General features: G+C 46.4%; 1 protein-coding gene across 1 annotated transcript in view; it reads left to right on the top strand.

The window, feature by feature from the left end:
* The first annotated feature begins 50 nt into the window (after positions 1–50).
* The window catches only part of KCNIP3 (potassium voltage-gated channel interacting protein 3), a 21,639-nt gene continuing 10,546 nt past the window's right edge, over positions 51–11,143 (top strand). Inside the window, 2 exon segments of the mRNA XM_006109760.3 lie at positions 51–106; positions 109–183. Of these exon segments, the coding sequence (XP_006109822.1) occupies positions 82–106; positions 109–183 (100 nt within the window). The 5' untranslated portion in view covers positions 51–81.

The following is an 11,143-nucleotide window of genomic DNA, read 5'->3' as shown; positions in this document are numbered from 1 at the left end:
CTGCTGGGGGCATGTGAGCGCAGCTCCCCCAGAGCGGCGGGCTACACCGGCCCGGCGCCTCGGAGGCAGCGCGCGGGCGCCATGGGCATCCAGGGCATGGAGCTGTGCGCATGGCGGTGGTGGTGCTGCTGTTCATCGCCGTGCTCAAGCAGTTCGGCATCCTGGAGCCCATTTCCATGGAAGGTACCGTGTGGTCCCGGCCCCGCTGCCCTCGGCCAGGGCCGGCGTCCGAGGGGAGGGAGCCGCACGCGCTCCGGCAGGGCACGCCTAGCTCCGCCGCCCGGGTTGGCTCCCGGCTCCGGAGCGCTGGCCGGGGACTAAGGGGTCAGAGAGGTCTTGGGCCGGAGTGGCCTCCGCGGGAACGGAGCCGCGGTGCTTAAGGTGGGTGTGAGCGAGATGCCAGGTGGCACCGCGAGCCGCAGCCCTGGCCGTCTCAGTCCTGCCGATCTGAGTCGTCCGCGGTGAGCACAGCGGCTTAGGCCGCCCGGTGGCAGGAGGTGCTGCAGGGTGAAGACTGAAGACCCTCCGCCCAGGGTGCTGGGTGGCGAGTCATATCAGGCCTCTGCCGTGCGTTCGGGGCTGTCCCTTTCGCCCCCATCCAACATCAGGCAAAGCTCAGGCCCACGGGATCAGTAACCAAATCCTCAGGCGCCACATTTCTGTCCCAATAAAATATTAACGGAGGAGACAAACCTACTCTTAAATCAGACACTGCCGGCTCCCCAAGACCCCTGGCAGCTGCCTGCTTCTCAACCCTTGGTGCCTCCCTACTACCGGCAGGTTGGGGGAGGAGCCCCTGCAGGGCACACCCATTCTGAAGGGGACCTTGACTCACCAGGTCTGTAACCTGTCCCCGCCCCCCCTCACCAAAGAGGCAGTTGTCCCCCTGGACTTCCGGGAAGGGGCCAGCTGGTCCTGTTCATGTCACCCGCGTTCCCCTGCTGTCCTCTCAGAAGAGGGTGGGCACCCACCTGCCTCAGCACTCTGCTGACCTTGCCAGGGTCCAGCTCCTGGGACTGAGACCCAGAGGCCCTGGGAGGGAAGGGGAGGGAGGGAACCTGGCCCTGTCTGTGAACTGCCCGCAGCCCCCTGGGGATGCACCACAACCCCTGCGAAGGGCTGCTGAGGGCAAAAAGGGCACAGGGCCAGGAAGCCAGGCTTGACCTCCATTCTGCCTTCTTTACCTGAAGTTCATGCCGTGTGCCCTCCAAAACCCATCCCGCTCCATCACACCTTTTCTAGGTGAGTTCAGGAGGCCCAGGTAGAAGCTTGCTCGGTCGGTTCTGAGAGCTATCACCTTAAACTTCGCTCCCGGAGAGGAAACTTGTCCAAGCCAGGTCTGCACTTGGCTGGATGCTGACCCTGGCAGGGGTAATCTGCCAGGAGGAGCCTAGTGGGAGATGCAGGCACTTGGGCTGAGGTGGGGGGCTGAGCACTCCGCACTGCTGGAGAACCCCGCTTCTTGCCAGGCACTAGCATATCCCCTATTCCCTATCCTTTCCCAAAGGATAGGTGTGGTAGGTGTGGGAGTCTCACCTCCCTCCACCGGGTGGACCACGAAGGCTGTGCTCACCGGAGGCTGCTCTGGCAGATGGGCGGCCGAGGACAGTCAGGGATGTGGGTGAAAGTGCTACCGGGCATCTTGCTCACAGGTCTGGGTCAGACTGAAGTCAGCCGTTGTGATTCCTAAGGAGAATGGATTTCTACACAAGGTGGAGAGTATGCACAAGACCACAGATGCTCTAGTCCAGTGGTCGGCAAACTCATTAGTCAACAGAGCCAAATATCAACAGTACAACGATTGAAATTTCTGTTGAGAGCCAACTTTTTAAAACTTAAACTATATAGGTAGGTACATTGTTATTAACTTAATTAGGGTACTCCTAAGGCTTAGGAAGAGCCGCACTCAAGGGGCCAAAGAGCTGCATGTGGCTCGCGAGCCGCAGTTTGCCGACCACGGCTCTAGTCAATCCGCTAAAACACCCACCTCAGGCTCAAATGAGTTTCTCTTTCTGGTATATTTGCTCACTTGTTCCCCTGAAGTTCTGGAGTCTGGATGCTGTGGGAGGAGCACAGCACCCCAGAGTCAGCCAGGTCTGAGCCGGGAGTCTGTCACCCACACATACTGGCTGTAAATCTCGCTTAACCTTTCTGAGCCTCAGTTTGACGCTCTATAAAGTGGGGCCAATGATAATTCCTGCCCTGTTACGCTGTGGCTGACTTGTAACTGGTCAGTGGGGCTGTCATGGCCCCAGAACTGTTTTGGTGTGTGATAAATGCACAAGCTTCGTGAACTATCGCTGTCATCAATAACGAGTAATACAGTGATGAGTTGTACTAACAGAAGCGATTCACTGCTGAAAACATCCTCTCACTCAGACAGGCCCTGCCGGCATCACAGGGAGAGGATTGTACGTTTCAGATGTTCCTTGTTGATGGGGAGTGGGGCCTGGTAAGTGCCTGGAAGGGCCATTGGCCAGGCAGTGTCTGAGGGACTGTCAGATGGGCTGTGAGGAGCCCTAGACCTTGGGCTCCAGCCTGGATGTGGGCTGGCATGAAGGGAAGGGAGCTGATGCCCAAGTTCTCTCCAAGCCTGTGTATGTGCGCGCACAGACACACACACACACACACACACACACACACACACACACGCAGTGGGATGTGTCTCTTGTCCTCTCTGAGCCTCTGTAGTGCTCATCTGAAAGAGAACAGAGTTATGAGGCCCCTGGGGATTGTTAGGAACTAATGGATCCGGGTTGTAGGGATGCGGGTTTCTAGAAATAGATGCAGAAGTCAACAGGCCGTCCTCTCTCTGCCCTGGTCCCCTGTCAGTCTCTGTCTCTGGTGACCCTGTCAGGGGAGTTCCAGCCTGGTGTGGTCACCAGCTTACTGGGTGACTTTGGTGTATTGTAATTTCCACATCTGTGAAATGAGGATAGTAATAGACTACTTCCCCCATCCACTTCAGAGAGGTGGGGTGAACAACCGCACTTTGCAAAATTAAAAGTGGAACTCAGCGCTAAGACACTCCTAGGGATGGGGCGCACCTAGGCTGACCAGCCTTGTTCTCAAGACCAACAGAGCCCTAACTCCAGACCTTTGTGTCCACACCTGTGGCCCAAGGCTTGACTCCGGCTGCTTCTTATCTCAGTCCAGGTTTGCTAAGTTCTAGACTAGTAGCTCTTGGCCGAGGGCAGTTTGCCCATCAGTGGACATTTGGTAACGTCTGGAGGCTCATTTGTGAGGCTGGAGTGTAGATGGTGAAGAGAAAGGAGGGAAGGGGAGCATGGGGCATCTCACCACAGACCTGTGCATGGCCTGGCCCACCACCACTGTTCTTCCAGCGCAGCCCCACCCTCTATAGCTGCCTTCTCCCCACAGCACCCATGGGGGCCTGGCCTTGCCAAGGTGACCTGTGGCTACTCTTGGCTTGGGCCACTGTTATTCCACCTACCCGCTCCTTGCTCACCTCCCCCCCCAGCACCCTCTCCTACCAATGTTGGATTTGCTCAGAGCGTCCTGGGTTCTCTTGTCCTTGGAGATGCTCAGGGCGTCCTGGGTTCTCTGGTCCCTGGCAGGGGCCGCCGCTCTTGGTACACTGCAAGCCCATCAGTGTTCTTCGACCCCGGGGCAGAGTTTCCAGAGTTGGGGTGCTGACGACAACGGCTCGCCAGCATCTAGTGAGTGCTCTCTCAGGCACTTTGTGCGTATCATAATTCTGTCCTCATCTTCGGCTCATTTTAGAGGTGAGGAGGCTGAGGCTCAGGGGAGAGGAACTGACCTGCCCAAGACACCCAGTCAGAAGGGGGCAGAGCCAGGGCCTTTCTGAACGCTGGCACACTGCGTGCACGTGTCTAATTCTGCGAGGCTGCGGGGGCCGTGTGTGTCCCAGCCTCTTACGGCACAGGTGTCAGGAGCTCAAAGTGGAAGCAGCTGCCTGGGTCCGAATCTACAGTGGGAAGAGTCCCGCCCACAAGCCTTGTGAGGGCTGACTGTGCGAATGTGAGCAAAGCCCAGGAAGCAGAGCGCGGCAGAGGGAGCGCATTGTAAGTGTCAGCTCCCATCGCTTCTGGCCCAGACGACCCCCAGGGTCACGCTCCACTGACGGTGCTAGAGGTTAGTGGGCAGGGAGGATGCACTTGGCAGGCTGCAGAGTAAGACTTCATGTGAGACTCCTGACTAAGCTTCTCAGAAACCACTGACCGTGTCCAGGGAAGCAAGAGTTGAGCCAGAGACTAGGGGAGGGAAAGCCTTTCTCAAGCCCCCGGCAACATCAAGCCTGGAGCTCTGGCCCACTTCCCTGTCCAGCAGAAGCCAGAAACCACCCCACAAAGCCCGCCTCTCTCTTCCCTTCACCGGAGCCAGCCCAGCAGGCAGTATCCTGGGCCTGTGGGGACCAGGTGCCTGCCTGGTCCTTACAGAGGACAAAGTGAAGGGTGCGCACTGTGGTAAAGAGCCTGCTAGTGCATCCTCCTTGCCCACTAGCTTCCGGCACACAGTCAGTGGTGTGTGACCCTGCGGTCACTTGGGCCAGGTCATTTCTGCCAGAAGTGATGGGAGCTGACACAACCTGCCCCCTCGGAGCTGGGCACCGCTTTCTGAGCGTTGCATCTTAGGGCAGTGGTCTCCTTTCCCGATGATTCTCTGTTTTAGACCTTCTTTTGTCGGCTGTGAGCACTGGACATTGTCATCTCCTGTCCTGTGAGTGTCTTTAACTGGCCTTTGTTGAACAGAAATCCTTAATTTTAATGGGATTGGATTTTTCCATTTTTTCCCTTTATGGTTTGAGCTTTCGAAGTTTTCAGAAGTCTTTCCCCACCATTTAGTTAGCAAGATACATTTTCTTTGAATTCTGCAGCTCACCTTTCATATTTGGGTCCTAGTTCAGGTGGAGCCCACTGTTGCATGTGGCATAAAGGGATCCAGATTCATTTTCTGTATGTGGGGAGCCAGCTTCCTTAACTCCGTCGACTACACAATCTGACCTCTCCTCAGTCTTCGGCGAAGCCCCCTCTATACCTCTTTTTTTGAGCTCCTTGGTCTGCTTGTGGGTCTGCTTGTTCTTGTACCAACCACACACTTTTTAATGCAGTGACTGCACAGTATGTAGTAGTATCTGATAGGGAAAGCTCCCTCTGTACTCCTCTTTTCCAGAATTTAATGGGCTTTTTATTCCTCGTTCTACATTTCAGAGTAAATTTATCAGAAAGGCCAACTAGATTTTTGATTAAGAGTGCACTGAATTTACACATTACTTTGGAGAGAGATGACATCTTTATAATATTATATGGTCCTATCTAAAATGGAATGTCTCATGTATTCAGATATCTGTCTTACAGAGGTCCTTTGAGTTTTGATTAATGCTTAGGTACTTTTTAGGTTTTATTGAAATTACGAATGTTACCTTTTTAATTATACTTTCTAGGTGGTTATTACTGGCGGAGAAAGTTGTTATTGGTTTTTATAAATTAATTTTGCAGCTGGCAACCTTACAAATCCTCATGTATGTTGATTCTTTTGGTCCCTGGGGACCGTATTATTGACAAGTAATGTTAGTTCTGTCCTTTACTTCCTAACGCTCACATTGTTTATTTCTTTTTTGAAATTTTTGTAGAGCGTTGGTTGGACATCAGTTAGTGATGGTTAAGGCCAACCTTGTGATTGCGGCCCAGATCTTAAAGAGAATGTGTCTTTATCTTTGCCATTAAATCTAATATTTTCTGTAAATATGTGATTTGCAAATGTAAGCTGCATCGAGTTAAGACAGTTCTCTTGAATTCCTAGTTTGCTAGGAGTTTTTGTTTGCTTTAATTATAAATAGATGCCGATATTTATCAGTGCCTTTTTTGGATTTTCAATGATTTTCCCTCCTTATTCTCTTAAAATCTATTTGATCAGGTTGCATTTTTACTTTTTGAAAATACTGTTGGATTAAGTTGGCTAACATTTGGTTTCATCTTTGCTCAGAAGTGACATGAGCAAATAATTTTTTTGTTTTTTTCAGCTTTATTGAGATACAATTGACATATAACATTATGTAAATTTAAGGTGTACTTGTATGCATAGATGCATAACCCATGGACACAGACAATACGGTGCTAAAGTCCTGGGGTGAGGGGCGGGGGGTGAACTGAAGGGGTTAATGGGGGGGGGAGAGAACATATGTAATACTTTCAACAATAAAGATTTATTTTTTTAAAGAAAATAATACAATAATTAATAAAGAGTAGGTTTATGAATAATACAATAATAAGTAAATAAATAATATTACAAAAATAAACTGTGTTTCATGAACTCACAACTGAAAATCTACTTTTTGCCCACCCCTGGATATATTTATCCAGGATTTTCATTTTATTTTATTTTTTGGCCTTTGAGGAAGAGGATTAGGTTACTTAGACTCTTTAGTTCATGGGACAGTGCCAGTCTTGACTCATTTAAAACCTCTCTCTTATTTTATTTTTCCCTTTCCCTTTTATTCCCCCATTTCTTCCTTCCCTGGAGCTGTTATTCTAATTTTTATTTTCTATAATTTGCATGGTATAGTGCCATTTGCCTGCTTGGGTGCCCAGGCCTATGAGTTTTTTGTTTGTTTGTTTGGTTTTGTTTTGTTTAACAGCACAAGTTTATTTTCTCGTGCACATGGAGACTAGAAATCAGAGAGCAAGATGCCATCAGGTTTGGTTCCTCTGAGGCTCTCTCCCTGGCTTGCAGATGGCCGCCTTTCTCACTGTGTCCTCGTGGGGTCTTTCCTCTGTGCATGCATGTGTCTGGTGCCTCTCAGTTCTGTGGATTTTGACAAATGCATAGTCATGTACTACTACCGCATCAAGCTATAGAACAGCGGTTCTCAACCTGTGGGTCGCGAAACCTTTGGGGGTCGAACGACCCTTTCACAGGGGTCGCCTAAGACCATCGGAAAACACATATATAATTACATATTGTTTTTGTGATTAATCACTATGCTTTAATTATGTTCAATTTGTAACAATGAAAATACATCCTGCATAACAGATATTTACATTACGATTCATAACAGTAGCAAAATTACAGTTATGAAGTAGCAATGAAAATAATTTTATGGTTGGGGGTCACCACAACATGAGGAACTGTATTAAAGGGTCGCGGCATTAGGAAGGTTGAGAACCACTGCTATAGAACAAGCCCATCACCATAAACAATTCCCTCATCTTGTAGTCAGCCCATCCCTTGCCCCCAGCCCCTGATATATTCTCCTTTCCTATAATTTCTATAATTTTATATTTTCCAAAATGTCGTATGATTGGCATCTTACATTAGGTAGCCTCTTAAGTCTGATTCTTTAACTTACCAATGCATTTGCAATTCGTCCCTGTTGTGTGGCTATCCATACTTTGTTCACATTAATTGCCGAGGAGTATTCCACTGTGTGGATGTGACACGGTTCAGTAATCCATTCACTGGTCCAAGGGCATTTAGGTTATCTTCAGCTTTGATGATTGTGAATTAAGTTGCTCTAGATATTTACATAAGTTATTGTGTAAATACAATAGGTTTCATTTCATTTGGGTAAATAAGCAGCAGTGGGATTTCTGGGTCATGTGGTACGTGTATGTTTATAAGAAACTGCCACACCGATTTCCAGAAGGTCAGCACCATTGTCATTCCTGCCAACAAAGTATAGTTCCCGTTCCTCCGCTCCTTAACATCACTTGACGTTGTCCGTATTTGTTAGTTAAGTGATTCTAATAGGTGTGTAGTTAAATATCATTATGGTTTTAATTTGGATTTCCCTCATTGCAAAGGATGTTAAATACCTTTATTTGTACTTACTTGTCATCTGTAGATCCTCTTGGGTGAAGTGTTTGATCAAGTCCTTTGCCCATTTATTAATTTTGCTGGGTTTTAAGAGTTGTTTATAAATTCTGTTAGACATGTGATTTGTAAATATTTTTCCAGTCCGTAGTTTATCTTTTTATTTAGCAGTCTGTCTTATGGAGCAAAACTTTTACTTTTTCATTAAAAAGTGCAGTTTATCAAGTTTTTCTTTTATGATTTTGCTGTTGATGTCATATCTAAGAACTCTTTGCCTAAACTCAGGCCATGAAGATTTTCTTCCACGTTATTTTTCCAGAAGTGTTATCATTATATGTCTTACATTTAAATCTGTGCTTCATTTTGAGTTAATTTTTGTATACGATACAAGTGGCCCGGTGCACAAAATTTGTGCACAGGGGGTGTCCCTCAGCCTGGCCTGCACCCTCTCCAAGCTGGGACATCCCTCTCGCAATCCGGGACCGCTGGCTCCTAACCGCTCACCTGCCTGCCTGCCTGATTGCCCCTAACCACTCTGCCTGTCGGCCTGTTAGCCCCAACTGTCCCCCCTTGCCAGCCTGATCTCCCTCAACTGCCCCCCTGCCAGCCTGCTCACCCCCAACTGCCCCCCCCCTGCCAGCCTGATCACCCCCAAAACTGCCCCCCCTGCCAGCTTGCCCACCCCCAACTGTCATCCCCCCCCCCCCGCTGGCCTGATCACCCCCAACTGCCCTCCCCTCCTGGCCTGATCGCCCCTAACTGCCTCTGTCATGGCCTCGCCACCATGGCTTTGTCTGGAAGGTCTCCTGGTCTAATTAGCATGTTACCCTTTTATTAGTATAGATAATGTTCAGTCAAAGTTCATTTTTTGGTAATGGATGTCTAATTTTCTAGTACCATCTATTAAAAAAAAGTATTCTTTCTCCACTGCACATTTGTCAAAAATCTGTTATCTGTTTCATTGCATTGATCTGTGTGTCTATCTCTCCTCAAACACCTAACAGTTTTGGTTATTGTAGCTATATAATAACTCTTAAAATCAGATAGACTGATTTCCCCCACATGATTCTTTTTCAAAACTGTTTTAGCTACTCTGTTCCTTGCCCTTCCATATAAATTTTAGAATTATTGTGTGTACATCTACAAAAAATCTTCCCAGGATTTTTATTGGAATTCTGTTAAATCCGTAAATTTTGGAAATAATTGACATCTTTATGATATTGGGTCTTTCAATCTATGAACATGGTTGTCTCTTCCCTTATTTCAGTCTTCTGTGGTTTCTTTCATCAGCATTTCGTAGTGTTCAGCATTCAGATTATGTGTATGTTTTGTTAGATTTATACCTATGTATTTCATTTGTGGGGCAAGCAATTGCAAATAGTATTGTTTTTAAATTTTTGTTTCCAATTGTATATTGCTGATCTATAGAAATGTTACTGATTTTGTGTGTTAACATCTCTTGTGACCTTGCTAAACTCACTTATTAGAGGGTTTTTTTGTATGTTATTTGGGATTAGTTACATAAATAATCATGTCATCTGCAAATAAAGATAGTTTGTTTTTTTCTTTCTAATCTAATCCTTGCTCTCTTCTTTTCTTTTTTCTTTTCTTCCTCCTCCCCCACCCAACACCTTTTTGCATTGATTAGGACTTTCATCGTGATGTTGAATAGGAGAGGAGAGAGCAGATATTCTTGCCTGTTCTTAGCCTTAGGGGGAAGCTTACTTATTTAGAAACGTTCCTCTTTTCTAAAATAGGTATTTAATGCTTTAAATTTCACTCTAAGTAATTTACCTGCTTGCCACAAATTTTGATGTTATCTTTTCAAAAATTCAATTCAAAATATTTCCTCTTATAGCTTCCTCTTATTTTCTTGCTGATCTTGATTTTTATTTGATACCATTTTCCGTCATCCTGAAGTACTTCCTTTAGCATTTCTTGTAATGCAATTCTGCTGGCCACAAACTCCCTAGCATTCATTTACTACAAGCATGTCAAACTCCCAGCCCGTGGGCCGCATACGGCCCACAACGGATATTTTTGCCGCCCAGCCAATATAATGGTATGTTGGAAATGTTTTCATAAAAATTTCATAACTTAATTTTTATAATATCCTGTTATACATAATTATTAATAACGAACTACAACGTTTGCTAATGACTAATTACTATAATCATGTTGCATTCATTTCCCTTACGTGCAGGCGCACCATTTCTCTCCACTAATACTAGCAGCGAATGTTTTAGCAGCTGATTGCCATGTCATTAGTCTTGGACTGACTTGTTTGGTGTGCGCAACAGGAAACATTTTGCTTTCAGAGAACAAGAAAAATAGGTTTATTTACATTAAACTTATTAATTTGTGCAGTTATTCAGTGTCTGGTAAGTTAATGTTCAAGAAAAAATATTAATTTTTATTAAAATGTTCTATTTTATGTTAATGATGTCTCATTTATTTCAGCCCTTTGTATTCAGCATGTCTCTATCGAAATAAATCTACATTTCTATGGAAATTGAAGCTTTTGTTTTTTTGCAGCCCACATAAACTTAAACCTTGTTTATTTGGCCTGTGTTAGCCTTTGAGTTTGACATGCTTGATTTACTGGAAAATTCCTTTACTTCACATTCTTTTTTGAAGGATATTATCAATGGATATAAAATTCTAGGTTAGCAGATTTTTCCTTTCATCAATATGAAGTGTTGCTCCATTGTCTCTTGGTCTACATAATTTCTTGTGAGAAGTTAGGTGTTTTTCTTATTGTTCTTTTGTAGAGTCTCCCTTTCCCCACTAGCTACTTTTAAGATTGCCTCTTTATTTTTGGTTTTCTTCAGCGTGACCATGCTGTTCCTGCATGTGTTTGTCTTTTTGTTTTTCCTTCTTGGGGTTCACTGAGCTTCTTGGATCTGTGTATTGAGGTGTACCTCTAACCACTGCACAGTGCTTCCTGGTATGCACCCCTCATATTGTGGTTCCCCTCCTGTCTTTGACAAACTCTTGGGATGCTTCCCGCTCTCCTTAAAAAATGCAGTTGCCATGAGCATCCTTCTATAGGTTGCCTTAGCTGGGTAAGATTTTATTTGGGATGTTAGAACCCAGAGTAGAATTGCTGGCTTGCAAGGTTTGCCTATACTAAACTTGACTGAGGATAGCCAGATGTCCATATGATGATGGGATGATCCTCAAGTGAGGAACGAATAATGGTGAGGAGAGAGGAAAGAGTGGGGAGAATTTCTGGAGCCTCATGCTTGAGTAAGTGAGAAGGGACAGTACCCACAGTGTAAGTGGAGGGAGTTAGCCAAGAACAGGGACAGTTCATCCCCCAGAGAAAAGAGGAAAAGCGGAGGTCTGG

Source organism: Myotis lucifugus, unplaced genomic scaffold, assembly GCF_000147115.1.
Source record: "Myotis lucifugus unplaced genomic scaffold, Myoluc2.0 scaffold_331, whole genome shotgun sequence".
Lineage (NCBI taxonomy): Eukaryota > Metazoa > Chordata > Mammalia > Chiroptera > Vespertilionidae > Myotis > Myotis lucifugus.
This window is presented reverse-complemented; position numbering and strand designations above follow the sequence as displayed.